At 31.8% G+C, this 17,367-nt stretch overlaps 1 protein-coding gene across 1 annotated transcript; it reads right to left on the minus strand.

The window, feature by feature from the left end:
• Positions 1-340: 340 nt before the first annotated feature.
• On the minus strand, positions 341-2,452 carry LOC113523556 (achaete-scute complex protein T8-like). The gene has a single exon (XM_026909547.3). The coding sequence runs from the start codon at positions 2,059-2,061 to the stop codon at positions 841-843; it is 1,221 nt and encodes a 406-aa protein (XP_026765348.2). The 5' UTR covers positions 2,062-2,452; the 3' UTR covers positions 341-840.
• Positions 2,453-17,367: the final 14,915 nt, after the last annotated feature.

The following is a 17,367-nucleotide window of genomic DNA, read 5'->3' on the forward strand; positions in this document are numbered from 1 at the left end:
ATGTTTAACAACTGTTATTCCCCGCTAGTTAAACAGTCGATTACTCCATATAGTGGTAACGGCTCGGCGGCTAAAGAACGGCAACAAAGCCTTTTAACTAGGTCATTCACTGTCAAATAATTTGACTGCATTAACATAAAGTCTTTTGTCTCAATGGGGTTAAAATTAAGAGTATTCTAATGGTTTAACCCTAATCGTTATTGGCATAATAATTCACGTTTAATACGTGGTAGTATAAATCCGATCCATTTCGGTGTAAAAGGCGGGAAATTAGAATGTATTAAATGAGTATCATTACTATTAATCTTTTATTATCATAAAGGCATTAATAACTAACATCACAATATCGTTATTGTCTAAGGCACTATGTGTAATAATTACATCCATTTGTATAATGTTTAGGTGCCCTTTTGAATGAATTATTTACAACATAAATTATTTTTATGGCATTAGATTATTTAATTATTAATTATCTAATCTATCGGTAGTGCAAGTCATAATTAACAAGTACGAAAAATAATTTATATAAGCTTTCTCATTTACAATAAAGTGTTTAGCATTAATAATCTATATAGGGAAATGTTTCTAAAAGGTTACACTAATCAACTGACATTTCATGCGTAGTTGGAACTTCACGATCATGATATAAAAACCTTGTAAACACGCAGGCTTTATTATTCTACTGACCGTTATAGAACACCTTGCGCCCGCGCCAACAGTCCACTTTGGCACTTACAGCTGTATGTATCGACTACCTATTGTAATTACATAGTTACATTACATCACAATAAATAACATTATATTCAACTAATTGTTAATTTAAATCTATTACATCCGACGTTAATTGCAGTTCTTAAATTTTGTTATGGGACGGGCTTTTGTTTTCTCTTGCCACCACTTTAAAGTTTCTTCGAATTGTTCTCTATCTTCTGGTGTCACTTGTATATCTGGGAGCTCTTTTTTCAATTCCATATCATCATATCTTTGATTGTCATCTATAAACTCCTCTTCTTCTTCTTTAAATTTGTACTGGTTATGAGACAAAAGAAGATCTGGGTTAATTATTTCTAAAGGCAACGCTGAATCGTCACTAAAACTATGATGCATTTGTTGATGGATAGAATCTGTGTATTTTACTTCAAAATTACTGTCGGTTACTGTCATATCAGTTTCTTCTAAATAATTTTGCTCAGGTATTACTGTGAATTGTTCTGCTGAATTCGGAAATGGAAAGTGTCCCTCCAAAAGATGAGAGTTTACATCTTCTTGACCAAGCAAATCAGATGAAGGAGTCAGAGGGTGTCCTGCTCCTTCTTCTTCTTCATATAAATGTGGCGTAGAAACTAGTTGAAAGTTTTCTGGTGCTGGTAACTCTACGTATTGTTGTTGAGGTAGTTGTTGTAATGTTCCGTCTAACTCATCTTCATCGACGTCATCGTCATCGAGGGCAGGAGAGTTCATTGAGAAATAATTTCTTTCTTGACTATTATCTCTTGGCGAAGAAGATGCTGGGGATGGGAATGACTCCATGGATGGACGACCTCCATTTTCTTTATCTGCATGACCGATGTTCAATAAACTTTCTAGATTTCGGATATATTCCACAGCCATACGCAACGTTTCTACTTTGCTAAGCTTCTTATTAGGTCCTCTGTTCGAATTTGCATTTTCAAAGGCAGCAGCTACTTCATCTGGTATATGTCGACGTAAAGCAGCAAAACCATCATTCACTTGACGTACTCTGTTCCTTTCTCGAGCATTTCTTCTTGCTACGGCCAAAGGTGTTGGTGTTCTAGCAGTTTCTTCAACAATATTTTCACGAAGCCTTGATTTTTTTGCAATTGTACTGGCAGAAATTGGGTCAGTAGCTCGAACCAGAGAAGTGACAGATACCGTTGCGGGTGGAGACTGAATTTTTGGCTTCTTCCTCACAATAATAATTTCACGTCTAACTTTGGTGTCGTTATTTGTTATGTTCACTGAATTATTCACGGATTCCTGTAGCACCTGCGACTTGCCAAGTGGGGAGTTTCGGAAGACAACGACGCCGATCGAACTCATTTCGTAGGAATGAGTTGCAGTTTTCACATGTTATAACTGTTTGTGTTAAATTAGTCTCGGATTCTTTGGATGATGGGATCACGTACTTAAAATAACTGTACTAAGAAATCCTAATGTAATGTTTAGGTGGCGTCCGGGCGCCGGCCGCGACGGGAATGGCGCGTGCCGCGTGGACGCACCTGGGGTGGTTCGCGGGGGGATCAACAGGGGTACTTTACGTTTACTAGTTGCACACATGCTCTTTCGAAGGGGCGGAATGGGGAAGCGTAACTGTTCATTATTTATACATTGCAGTACTTTTATGATCATGCTATAAAATTCTTGCGTACTACGATGGTCTTAAAATTATTAAGTACTTTTACAAATACATAAAGAGAAATATATGGTAGAACATGATATGGGTAACAATTTTGTTTTTAAATATATTCATATTTTAAATACATTATCGGGGATTAACGCGATGCAATTACAGGTAATTAGTACTTGTTAATAATTTAAATTATGTGTCAATAACGCGAAAGTTTATCTAAATATATCCATCTAATTAATTTATAGTATCATAACATAGTATAAACATATAACGTATAAACTTATAAAGTTAATTATGATAATAATTATACTGAATATACAATCTAGTAAAACAAAAATAGGACTTAGTAGGTGAAATGTAGCGTCGAAATATATTGTGGCAAGATATTATTTATAATTACTTCTTTCAATATAATAAAGCATGCTGATTTGGTGTGACGATGCATATATAGACAGTATATAGGTAGTTTTATAAACAATTTATTTTTCTAAAAATCAAACATATTATAGGCATTATAATAAATTATTATTACTTATTCAGAAACTTTATCATTGACATTATCTATAAAGTAGAATATTAATTTCAACTAATTTCTTGTAAATCATTATATTCTTCCATTATAATTATTTAGCATTGGTATGATTTTATTTATATTTCAAATGTTTTGGATAAATTATTAATTCTGTTTTCGAACCAGAACGCGGCCCCTTTATATAAACCGTATTGTGGACAATAATTTTCATGGGGTGTCGCACCCAACTATCGATGTGTGTTTGTGTTTGTAACACGCACACAGTTTCTTAATCAAAATGCCTGCACATTATATATGTACAAATGCACACATGTGCAATAATGAGACAAAAACCGTTCGCGTGCTTGAATGGAATTTTCAAAACGGCACAGACGCAGGGGCTGGTTCAGACCAGTAGAATTTTAAGTAAATTTACTAGTATGTGCTAAAATGTTTTACAATATAAATACAATAAATTTATAATCCTTAATACTGTTATCTAAATCTGCATAAATAAACCTGTCTGAGGTTTATTGTTCTCGTAGTGTTGATTTGTCCGTTTGACAAAGAACAAACGAAACAGAACGGGAATAAATATTTTTTTTATATAACTTGTAATTACATTAGCTGATTTCTCATCGGATAAAAGTGTAGTGGACTAGATAATAATATTTATAGATAATACTCCCATGTTACTCCTCATATGTTGACATTTTTAAGTACTAAGGCGTTACGCCATCATAGACATAAGTATATAAACTAGGATTTATTCTTATGTCTAAGCTTTAATAAGTTAAATTTTTTTAGCAATTATACGAATTAATAGAACATAAAGGATGTGTAGATAAGACTTTGTTAATTTCTTTTTATTTAAATAAATTTTATTTTGAGTTAATTTCCGAATATAAGTAGATATTTGTTAATTTTTTTTTTAGTAGAAATAACATTAGTTATAAAATTTTAAAATGAATGTTTATTCAAATGATTATATAATAAATATTTTTATTATGAACATTAAAAACAAACGAAGAATTATTTGTAGATTGCTATATAACATATATCATAAACTGCCGTTGGTCCCGGCATAGAAAAGGCCACCCATTCCTTTCTAGTGGACGTCGTAAGAGGCGACTAAGGGAACTTAATGGTAGAGGGATGGGCAATAGCGTCTCTTAAAACATCACTAAAAGCCTAACTGCCGGTGCCAACCCGCCTGCCAAGCTTGGCAACTACTGGCAAAAGTCCCCTTATGAGTAAGGCTTACGTTTAGCACAGTTAACGGCTAATATGATATAGACCTCGCACACATGCACCTTAGTTGTAGATGCATGTGTATGTATGTGTGTGTACGCCCACGCTATCTCGCCAGCTGTTCGCCCTTTAGCTTTTGTCCTCAGGCACGTGCCGACCTACGACTGTTGTATCTGATATAACTGGGCAATTAAACCGTCTTTTGTTGTACAGATTTAAGTACTATTTTACCTAACTGTCAAATAAAAGAGGGTAATGTTTTTTTTAGATGTATATACATGTATTGTTACTTGAATAAAACACTATACCAAGCCGTACGATCAGTATGTTAATAGGGCATTGTATAAAAATCGTTTTACTTGGGTACTTTTATTCTGTTACTAGTTTTAGTGTTTCTGTTGTGAAGTAATTGTATTTGAACGGCTGAGATTTGGTTTGAAGGATAGGATGTGATAGTGAAATTATTACCAGTCCTTAATCATTATTAATTATCATTGTCATTACAATGCCTCATATATCAGGATGCCACAGTGTATCCTGTAACGTCCATGGTATTGTTTATTATATTTGCCATTCTTAATTACATAATAAACAATAAAAAATTTATGCTTGATGGCATAAGAAATGATGATATATTCCAGGAAGAATAATGAAGAGCATATCTATTCATATCAGTAAATGAATCATAAAAATTTAAAATAGTTCTATGATATTGCATAATCGGATAGCACATGGACAGCCTTTGCTCTCCTATAGTAAATGCCATATAAATTCTGGTAAACCAGTATCACTCAATAGAATAGCAATCTGTGTAATTAGATCGAGAAAACACGACTAGTTTTGGGATCAATTCGTGATCCTTAGACATGAGCGACTGTGACGCGAACACATTAAAATATAATGTGCTCTTATAAAACTTTTAACAATAAAATCAATATATTTGTCTGTAATTTGAATGCTGTAAGAAATCAGTAATATTTTATTCAGTTAGTTAATCAGTTAAAGCAGAAGTGTTGATATTATTTCATAAAATATAAAAGTCTTTGTTAATATTATATATGAGAAAATTATTTCTTAACATATCATAAAATATCTTAAATAAATGTACCTATAATTTAGTAATATGTGGTTAGTGTAGTGGGTGGCGCATCTATTATAATAGTTATTCTAACAACCTACTTTAAGTAATATAGGTATGTAATGTATCATTGCTTGTTAACCTAAATAAATTAAAAAAAGAAAAAAATAAGCAAATCGAAGAGGTAGTGACCTGACTGTATAAAAAGACTCATTAAATACAAAACTAAATAATATTTTTTTGTTAGTTCTTACGTTACTATTACTTAAATATCGACGTTTGTGGCTTTCTATCATAATTTTTTTTTAATATTACAACGCCTACTAAAATAAAATCAGCAAAAATATTACATGTGGTTTTATTCCCGTCTTGGCATCTTAAGGCGCTTAGACGACAGGTTTTTTTCATAAAAATACTCTGAACGTTGAAACAATACACTGTCTTTAGATTAGTAAATGTAATGGTACTAATACTCAAAAGTGCATCCTGTAATTCAAGATGTCAGATTTTTTCTCCGCAATCCGCTGGTAAAGCGATGCTCACCATCTTGCGAACATATGGGTCCCGTACATCAGAATCGCGGGGCCTATATTTCGTATAGCTATATTTAGCCTAACCACATGTGATTTGAAAGGGAAAGGTGGAACTAAGGAGAGCTCAGAGTACGAAGAATACCGTAAGTGAGGTTGGTAATGTAACTACATAAACTGTCTGTCAAAATATAGTAACCCTTTCCTTATAGTTTTTATGCGTTTTTTTTTTAAGTTTTTCGTGAGAAGAATCTTTATTAATATACTAAATGTGAAAGTAAGTTTGTTGATTTGTTATTTTAAAGTGTTTTAATCAATGACTATGAAGTTTGGTATTCACATATACTATATGGGATAAAGAAGGATAAGCTATGTTTATCCCAGTCGTGCTTACGAAGACACAGGTAAAAGCTAGGTTTAAATAATTCAAGATTTAGTTTCATGCAATGAAACTTGATCTTGAATAAAGTATTCGAACCAACAGGAAAGTAGACTCTTTTGACAAAAAAAATATGCCGAAGGTAAATGTAATATATCATACACGATAAATACAGGTGAATTGAGGACTCCTCCTTTTGAGGTTGGCTGAAAATGACGGACTTGTTTCTAAATGATTCTATGAAGAAAATAATAAATAAGATAATAAAAATAATGAGAAATATTTAGAGAAATTATTCGGATTAATATCAGTTGCTGAATTTAATAACTTTACAACTCGTCACTAGTTGCTCCTGACCATTTGGATGAGTGGCAGTCCTCCACCGTGCGTTTCTGTAGACATTTTCTTCCACACACAACCAAAGTATAGAAACAACTACCAACAACAATATTTTCGAACATTTACGTCATTGAAACCTTTAAGAAAAGAGTTTATTCCATCTTAAAAGGTCGGTGTCATACCTGTAATTTCTCTGTTGTCGCATGCTTGTTTGCCTCCTTTGTTATAAAAAAAGAAATTTGATGAATAATTTATATATTGAATCGGAATTGTGGTAAGAAGTTGTCAGGACAGAAATAGGTTTAGATATGGTCTTCAGGTAAATTAAAATTATAGGTAATAATAGAACAATCGGTCAGTTAGATTTACCGTATGTACCTAAATATATTCAAATTAGAGTTAAAAAAAATTTGGCAATTATATTAGAAAAAATAATAAAATGCATTAAGTAATAAATTATTTGAGTTTAAAATTAAAGTACAGAAGCATTTGTGTACTCTTTCTCTCTAAATATGTTACTATATATATTACTATTAAGATTTTGTGTGATTAGTAATAGTAATCGCTTATGAAATCGATTAAAGCTATGGGGAGTAACGTAAAAGTAATAATAAACTATAAAGAATAATATAGACGGTTGTTCTATTTACTTACTCGTATTAGGGTGGCAGACTCAGAATACATGGTAGAGTTTCAAATTATTAATGAAGTTAAAATATAAATATAAAATTTAAGCGATTTCAATATAATTTTCTGAATTGATTACAATTTAAAAAGTGGCTTTCTATTTAATAAAAATTATAAGCTAACAAACAGTAATTTTGATGTCTTTTCACATTTTGCAATAATTTAACTTAATTTAATTTGTCATTTTATTGTCAATTCAAGTTTCTTTGGTCAGGATAATGACTGGCTCGGTCAGCTAGTAGGCGAATATATAAGTTTACTATATACTAATAGTTAATATTTGTAATGTGTAAATTCTTATAATTAGTAAATAAGTTATGTTTATAAATAAAAACCCTATGATTAGTCACCGTCTGGACTGTACCAAAGGGAACAAAACATAACCTGTGCATTAATTCAACAGCTGGGTTATGAATAGTCGACCGACTTAACTTCAAAGCTCAAAGGTAATCTATTGAGATAGGTTAGGCCTGTGCAGGCTACCTTGAAATAGCTAGCTATTCAGGGTATCCCTGTGCCAGACGCATTATTTCTTATTAGAAATCTAATAAAAGGGAACCTTCAACTTGAAAATGAATTAACGCAAGGTCGGTCGCCTGGAGGGCGGAGGGTTAGTTTGGACTTAGTTGTTTTTAGACTTGTTAAAAAAAACAATGAATTGTAACTTGGTTTCGATATACATATATCGACGTAGGTTGTATATCTTGAATTAAATCAGTTGTTTTATTTTCTTAATTTATGATTTTCAATTTTTATTTTATATACATGTTTCACTACTGAGTCATTATTAAATAAATATAATATAAATATAATGTCATTATTAAACGATTTTGATGATGTTCTTTTAATCGAAAGGATTTATTTGTTAGTATATAACTTGTATTTTTAATTTTAATTTATTATGAATTTAATTTAATTCATATACATTTCATATTCATTTATATTTATTTCGATACGATTATATGCCTGTCTCTTCCGTAATTTTGAAATAAATAATTTACAAATTTCTTCACTGTTTAATAGGTTTTCAAATTTAATAAGTGTCAAGGTGATTTTGTTGTGCTCTTATTTGTCCCACTGTTTATTATTAAATTTCCATGCAAATAATTCTACTTTAATGATCATTTATTTATTTTATTTATTTTATTTGGAAAACACAACACATAACAATCAAAAATGTACATAGATTGATATCCTGAACTTATTAACGTAACATGAATGAGATGCAGTTTAATTAAAGCCAATGATAACTTTTAAAAAATACTAAAACAATTGAACGTGAAATTCTATATTAATACACTAATACACACAAACACACATATATATATATATATATATATATATATATATATATATATATATATATATATATTATATATATATATATATATATTTCAAATATATATGTATAATAATTTAAAAGAAAGATTACGGATCTAAATAAAAAATTACCGGCATTATTTTAGACATGAATTTGATTATTATTATCAGGACAGTTTAGAATAATATAGATCTTTAATTCCTTTAAAAACCTATTCACAATAAGATTAACAGTTATGTTGTAACGATCCTGTGACTGTCGAACTGTAAATTCAGTCTTATTTGTATTATTATAATTTGTTTGTTGATGAATATATGTGTGTGTATTATACATATCTCTTATTTAATCTTTATTGCAGTACTGCACGTTTATGGCTTGTTCTACTCAACGGGTACACGTTTCTTTATTTAAACCTGTGGTCCAGACACAATATGCTTTTCATACTTATTGTTTCTCTCCAGCCAGACACAACCCACCCTTGCTTTTGGGAGCTCCGAACTGCATTCGTTTTCAATGAACTCCTTACCAACTTCTTACTCGTTTACAAATTTGTTAATGTCTCTCCTAAAACATTTATTATTCAATTATGAGCCTTATGATGAAATTATAAGTTAGTGTTAAATTTTAGATGAAAGAATGTTAATTTATAAATTGGTAAAGGTGTAAGATCAAGTCCTTTAGGGCTGAATTCCGTTTTATTTCGCTCCTTGTTTTCTATAGTAAAACCGTTACATGCTATTTATTAGAATAATTAAAAGCATTATGACAATTGATATTAAATGGATTTAAAGTAAAAATTTGTTTCAATTTCTATATAATATGTTCAGAATTATGAAAAAGAAACATGGCCGCGACTTTGCGTCTGCAGATAAGATGTAAACATATTCATATTTAAATAGAACGCAAAAAAATTGTAATTTCTTTTTATATCTAAAAAATAGTCGATCCTTGAAAAATAACTTAATCTATATTTCAATATAGTTTGCTCTCATTATCTTTCATATAGTAGTGTAGTAGTTTAATTCGTAAATATAAAATATTACATGAACAAACACTTGAAATATAACACAAAATTTAAAAAGAAAACTATCACTTTTCAAAAGACATTCTATGGGTTTTAAGGATATATAATAAATATATAATAGTATATAAAAATATATATCTACTGATTAAAATTTTGCTAACTAATCACTTTTTATAGCTACATTAAATTAATTAACTATTAAAAATTTAAGGATGACCAATGTAAGTCGGTTCGTCAAAAAAAAACTTAATTAAGCCTCAAAATGTCCTAAACATAGGTGAGTTACATTAATCAAAGCTTGATTGTAGTATTATTATTCCTTATAAACCTAACCGACCAAAAAATATCAGAGTCGGCAGATGTTTGAGCCCGCGCTGCCTTACCCACACAATTTTAACGCATTTGTCCTTTTCCCTCCTACCAATTTTATTTGAGTGTAAGCCAGATAGGGACAGCCCAATAGGGGTTGCCACGAGGGTTTTGCCACGTGACCTCTTCCACACACACACACACTAACGTAGATGGGAACCCTCGATCACTTTATTGATCACGGAAAAAAATCCCTGGCATTAATGCTATTGTGAGAGTAGCCTGTTTAGATTAATATAATTTCGAATTTGATCATTGTTTTCTGCAATATCAAATGTAATTCGCTTTGATAATAGTGGCATTAATTAAAAAACCATCATAATTTTGCAGTAATTTATATGAAGAATTTACAAGAAATACAGAAAAAACGTGTCATAACATTAATTAATCAAAATATACCACAAAAATAATAACAGACAAGATAGTTTGGGTTCTAGATAAATTTACTTTGATATTTTTGTTTATACCACTGAGGTGGCAAACAAGCATATGGCCCACCTGATGGTAAGTGGTTACCGTAGCCTATGAACACCTGCAATACCAGAGGAATTATAAATATATGATAAAAACATTAACTTAATTTGAACTAGTTATTGACGAGTATGTACCCTACTTGTCCGACTTTCAAGTCACGTAAGTTCAACTTCGACCGAGAGGTCAACTGATGAATCCAACTCAGCTGAGCAGCGTTTGGGAAACTACGCCACATCTTCTCTACCAGAATACCTCAAAGTTTGATGACAAAAGTCTAGACCAGTACGTGTTGTCAGTAGTGACTTATGGAATCGAACGACGGTGGAAATACACAATTGCCCGTATGCAAAAGCTTCAACTCACTCAGCTAGCTATGGAGAGAGCTGTGCTCGGAGTTTCTTGCGCGACAGAATTTGAAATGATGCTATACTCAAAAAATCTATTGTGGAATGCTCTCGCTCGGCGGCGAACAGAAGTAGATGGAGACATATTGCGAGGACCTCAATAAACTGAACGACATCGCTGAACCGAAGGATAAGCAAGCTGAAGTGGCAATGAGCTAGTCACATAGTTCGAAGAAACGACAACTGATTGTTATTGGTTCTTCGAGGTTGTTAAAAAGAGATTGTAAGTGGCGATCCTGTATGGACAAATGCAGTGTAGGATAAACCCCACTAGATGAAGTGACGACCTCAAATGCATTGTAGTGAGTAAGTGGATGCAGGTGGTTCAGGACCGTTCCTTATAGCAGTTTATGGGAGAGGCCCATATTCAGCAGTGGACAGATGATGGCTGAGATGATGATGATGATGAACTAGTTGTGGCTGTAACTTCGTTTACATTAGTGAGTCTTAAAATACAGCATAATTACCCTACTGTATTGAAACTAAGCTGGTTTCAGAAAATAAAATTGTGTCTATAAATGCAATAATAATTGTTTAGAAATTAAAATATTTCATATAAATAAAACCATTTTTAACATTAGATTCTTCTTAAAAATCATTTATACCGACAAAAATATTATAATTAATTAAAAATAATGCAATAATAATACTACAATTTTATTTACACATCTGTGATATAGATTCTGCAAAATTAAATTTAACAGAAAATACTGCTTTATTGTTAGTTAATATAGAGCTTAATATTGTATGACTGGATGAAGATATATAAATACAGCCTGCTCCCGTTTACATTGTGACAATAAAACTAGCGATACTAAGGAATGTTTCACCCGTGGGCAGTTTTGCTTTAATGGATCTTGCAATGTGTACATGTAACATGCGACACTAAGCAAATTTAATGGGTACTGGCTTCACGATATTGCCTTGGGGCTGTTTTTGGCTCACATTATGATTGCCCTATAATGTACTTAGATGATGCAAATAATATTATCTACTATTACTATAATCATATTAATGACGTTTCCTGTTATTCCTGTTAAAAAGAATTTTTTAATTTATAAATACTATATTTATTACTTACTATATTATATAATACAAATGACAGAAGTAACTATTTTAAATTTGGCAAAAGCATAGCGGATATCAAATTGATTTCAATGAACGGAAAATGACGAATAAATAAAAATGACAGGTCAGGATCAATACTACTAATATTACAAATGTAAATATTTTTTAAAATATTTAAATCAGTGTTTTGATGTTTTTTGCTCAAAAACAGTCTAATGGCTGAAAGGATTTGTACGGTAAACCACACCTTGATTTTTTTATTAGTCAATATATTTTTTTTAATTAATGTTGTTTTCTGTTCTATATCGTAACATACCGATTTATGTATATAAATATTAAATATACTGAACTATTTATTCCTAAAATTAAACAAAATTCTATTTTTCGCGTGGACAAAATCTAGGAGTTTATAGTTAAAAATATAGTAGTAATTACAGGCAGGACAATATTAGTTCATAAAATGTTAAGTGTATTACACAATTTATTTAAATAACTTTATTGACCAGAAGAAAATATGGTACAAAAGGTGGATTTAACACTAGTAGCACTCTTTATCAGACAACTTTTGGGATGAACAGTAAATCACGAACGCGGTATATCTGTATTGGAATAGATAAATAAAATAACAGTTTAGTAGTAAGGCTGAACTATATATTGATAAAAGTAGTGTATAATGCAATTATCTAAACATTTTTATGTAGGCCATGTGAATAAATATTTTGTCATTGTTGTACAATTTTTTTAGTCTATTGTAAGGTCAGTAGCGATATCCATTTTAAATATAATGAATGTGACTGTGTTCTTGTGTTTCTATTTTTGCTTCAGATGATGCATTAATTTTATCAAAACTATATATAAGTTTTTGTCAGAGGGAGGCTTTGTGATGGGTACTTCGGTCTCATTCGTGTTTCTACCGTGAAGAAGTTGTATTTGCATGGCTGCGTTTCAGTTTAAAGGGAGATATGGTAGTGAATTTACAGTACACAGGCATAACACATTAGTCCTCAGGAATGGCAACGCACGGGGGGTATTATGGGCGAAACAATATATTCTGTTGTGTATGGTACTGTTCATGTCTATAGGCGACGATTACCATTTTCCATCAGGTGGGTCTTTAGCTTGTTTGCCATTTTAAGTTGAATAAAAAGAACGAAGTATAATGTATCTATAGTAAAAGTACAATATTAGTGAAGCTATATTGTAAATAATACAATGTACCGTAGTTCGAAAATTGCTAAAACAAACAGTTGAAAATGATATAACTACCACTGATTAGTTTCGAAGATAATTGCGTTTTATACAGGCATATTTACCAACCTACGGACGTTGCCTCTTAAGCGATGTAGTGATTATCAGATCAAGGTTGTTATTTTACATTGTAGCAAGTTAAGCTATGCAGATTATGATCTTCCAGTGTAAATGAGAACAATGAGATAAGCATGAAACAGGTATCCTGTGGGAACGAAGTCACGCACGTTAACTATGCGACTTATACTCGTATGCTTGAGATAGTGTACTAAGTGTAAATTAGCTTTGCTTTGACCATATATGATATCCATATTGTATTGTATCGTAGACACATTTGTTATTATAGTAATGGGATACTATGCTATCAAATCTGGTTCATTAGCATTCTATGTAACTATATACTAGATGGTTAGGTACATAGAATGCGTATGTACTAAAAATTATTGTTGTTAATATTTAGACGAAGGGTAAAATAACTAACATACAGCAAGCGCCTTTGGTACGAGTACTGCACTTAATGTGTGAGGTTGTTGTTTTGACGTGCATTTCTATCATAACAATAATTCACCAATGAGATGTTCTTTTTAGAATATGTAATTTAATATTCTATACTATGGCGGCCTATTCTACGGCCGTGTAGTCCCGATATAGAAAAGGCCATCCCTTTCTTTCTCGTGAGTGTAGTTGAAGGAGACTAAGGGAACTTAATGGTCGAAGGATGGACAGCAGCGTCCCTCTTAAAATACTAAAGCCTAACTGCGGTTGCCAGCTTGCCTGTTAAGCATGACAACCATTGGCAAAACCCGCCAAGAGGATGGCCTATGTGGACAGTTAACGGTTGTATCATCATCATTATCATCAATAATATTTTTTACACAAAAAAATAACATATATGTGTATCCAAAAAATACGACGTTGTAGATTGCATCCATTTAGAGGTGCTATTCCTAGGGATTAAAATATTACAGTTTCTTATATGCATGATTGAGTTAGGTACCTACTTTATCCATTAAATTGAAAATTTATTATGAATTTACTCTAGTATTATTATTATGTTAATGACATTACAGAATATTTATTTCTTATTTAAATTAAAAATAAATTTAATAATTCGACACTTTCTTTTTGATACCAAATGTGGGTACATATTTTGGAAATGTTATTAACGTAAACTCATAAGCTTTCACCTGCACATTAAAGAAATATTTTGGCAAACGAGAATTGAAACAAAAAACGCCCTACAGTTAAGTAGTTATAAGATATCGCTTCCGTAAACTTATTTGAACTGCCGAAATGAACACTCATAAACGCTCTATGAAGAACCCGGCAAAATAATATCATCATCTTATTGGCTTCCGACAATTTTGAGAGCACAAGAAATACAAACTACTGGACTCCAATATCAAGTTACCCTACTTAAACTGTCGTCAAGCATTGCCACCCGCACGCTCCTTTTTGTTTTTTACCAACCTTTTTACAAAACTTAATAAGTTTCCTGTTAGAAAAACAAACACACTCGTTTATTGACTAGGAAATATCTTTTCAAATGTCTAGTTGTGGGTGAATGATGGATTTCGAATGACTCTCGACCTATGATGGAATGAAGCTTCCGACTTTTGTCTCATAAAATTATTTCATCCCTTTCCGGCGATAAAATACCTCAAAATGATAATATTTAAATAGAATGTGCGGTAATTTAGATAATTTTGGAGAAAATGATTTGGCTGGTACTCTGGGCGGCCTGACCTCAACACGAGCTACACGTGAGTGATAAGATGACACGACTTTTTTTATATTTTAGGTAAAGATATTACTGTTATCTGTTCATCTATACAGAATTTTGTGGTGAATATATCAAATTTTGAGAATTATAATACGAATCAGGCTAGCGGAGCGTAGGCATTGATCTTAATCACTCTATCTGTATGATTAGGTTTCACGAGTCACTGATGATGTTACCATCAAATACTGTAGACCTTTTTTAAGATGCAGGTAATTTCTGAAAAAAAAAAGTTTTATGTCATTCAAAAAGTCGCCTCCTACCCAAGTTACGTGGTTTATTTACAACCTCATTGGACAGTGAAGAAACAAAAAACACTATAACAGGACTACCGTGGACACAACTTTGATTTACGATAAATAAAATTTTGGTGCCTTTTTAGCGGCGCAATTAAAATATTTAACGATCTTGCCGCAGTGGGTGGTGGGCGACAGTTCTCACGAGACTATTAAATATAATTTTATTTGTTTTTTACCGATTTATGTGTGGTGAGATGTCCTTGTATTTATTAGTTGAACAGTCCACTGATCTTTTGCAAATTTTTTATTTACACGCTGTGTTGGTGACTAGTTATCAATTTATAGTGTAATATTTTAGATTTATAGATTATGTTGGCTTCAATTTATTTATATAATATTAATAATTTCAATTTCGTTTACTCTCTCTTTCATTCTCTTTCATTTAATTAAAAGAAAGGTTTGTTTGATGCATTGTTAAATAAAATAAATTCTTAGTAATTTATAATATCACGGCGATTAATTGCTAGTGATTTACCCAACCCTTTTGGAGATACGTTTATTCATGTCAACATTCATAAGGGCACGATACTATCAGCTATGCGCATAAGCATCACAGCTAAAATAAATTCTATTATAAACGATTTGTGAGATGCGTTGTCAGCATGACGCGAACTGCGCTTAGTGAAATCAACTTTTTATACAACAAAGGGTATAATAGTTTTGTCCTCTCAACAATAAAATTTTGTGATGAAATATCTTAGTGGTATCACAGCATGTGGTTGGCGCACTGTTCACTGTTTGGAAGCTAACACTCGTTTAGTGTTGTCCAGAATTAACATATTATGTTCACCCTTTGAATTAAAGGCGTCAGTAGCAATATAGTAAGACGATGCGTTTATTTTATGCTTACAGCTTTCTTGTGCTTGTCATCACTTCGTTGTAACTCGTTCAATAAATTGAACGCGTTGTGCTTAGTATTTAGTGCCAGCAACATCGTCATTCCTCTCTGTAAAACACTCCCGCTCTCTCTAGCATGGCCGCATTACGTTATCTATTGCAATAATTTTCGAGGCGTTAAAATGAGGCTGGTTCGGTGTCGGCTCGTATGCGCAACCAGAACAATTTAATTGAATAAAATTAGCCAATAAACTGTGTTCGAGGTCTGCCACAATGGCATACCACCTTCAGGGTATGGTGATCGTAAAGCAGCATTATTTATTGGAGTTACCTTTGAGAATCCACATTAAGTGCCCTCGATATATTGTTGAGAATATTCGCATGTGCCCATACCATAGCTGGGCATAGTTTTCAATCTCATTGTTGGGTGATTTGTACGCTTCGGTCAGGGTGGAACTTTGCATTCTTGCATGAACGTAGACTAAGAAGTTTTATTGACTTGTCGTTTGTGTATCCCCGGCATGATTACATGAGATCGATTAGCATTTATTGCAAAAGACTGACGGTAGCTAAATTTTGAGTTTCTTTTTTATATCAGTAAATAAAGTTTTGTTACCAATTTATTATACTACATTAGTTTTCAGTAAACTATTTTTTTAATAACTGAAAGTAAAACTTTCTGTAATAAAAAATCTTACAGACGTGTAACAATTATGAGTGGACAATATCCTTACACAGGTGTTATTTAAGAAAAATTTATATGAGGGGTCTTAATAAGTGCAATAGAAACCAAAACTATATATTTTTTAGAAATATTGTCTGCCTGTTTGTTCGTTCTGGTATCACCCAGAAAGTACTTATCCTCCCTCTTCCTCCTGAAGGTCTATTTTAAAATCAGGCGTGGCTTATGTTTGTGTTGATACTTTATCAAGAAGTCGTCCATTTAGTTGATTTTTCTTCTTCTAAAATCTAAAAGTGGCTGTCAAAATCTAGTATAGGGATAATAAATATGTATAATATATAAATAAAAATGTTCAATTATCTTTAATATATATGAGTAAAGCAATATAGTATATGAGTATGTCGGTAGCTTCTGGAGAGATCCGGCTATCCAATCAAATAAATTCTTAGAAAGAAGATCGTGTTCAATACTTTTCTATCTCGGTGCATTAGGAATAATTATCGTAAATCGACTCGATCGACTACTAGCTAGATGGTAACAGACATATAGGACCTTATTCACGTTAATGCTTAGTGCAGGAGCGAATGTTAGTGCAATGTGAATTATTGTGTGAACACTAATTTGAAATTTTTTCTACTTTGTCAACATTAATTACTAGCTAATTTGCAATTTTGTAGTTGCGAATTTGGATTAAATATTGGATTGTGTATATATT

This window comes from Galleria mellonella, unplaced genomic scaffold, assembly GCF_026898425.1.
Source record: "Galleria mellonella isolate WM207_F2 unplaced genomic scaffold, CSIRO_AGI_GalMel_v1 utg90, whole genome shotgun sequence".
NCBI lineage: Eukaryota > Metazoa > Arthropoda > Insecta > Lepidoptera > Pyralidae > Galleria > Galleria mellonella.

Bases quoted from the DNA above. Each gene is read 5' to 3' on its own strand.
- LOC113523556 (XM_026909547.3), bottom strand. From the start codon at position 2,061: ATGAGTTCGATCGGCGTCGTTGTCTTCCGAAACTCCCCACTTGGCAAG.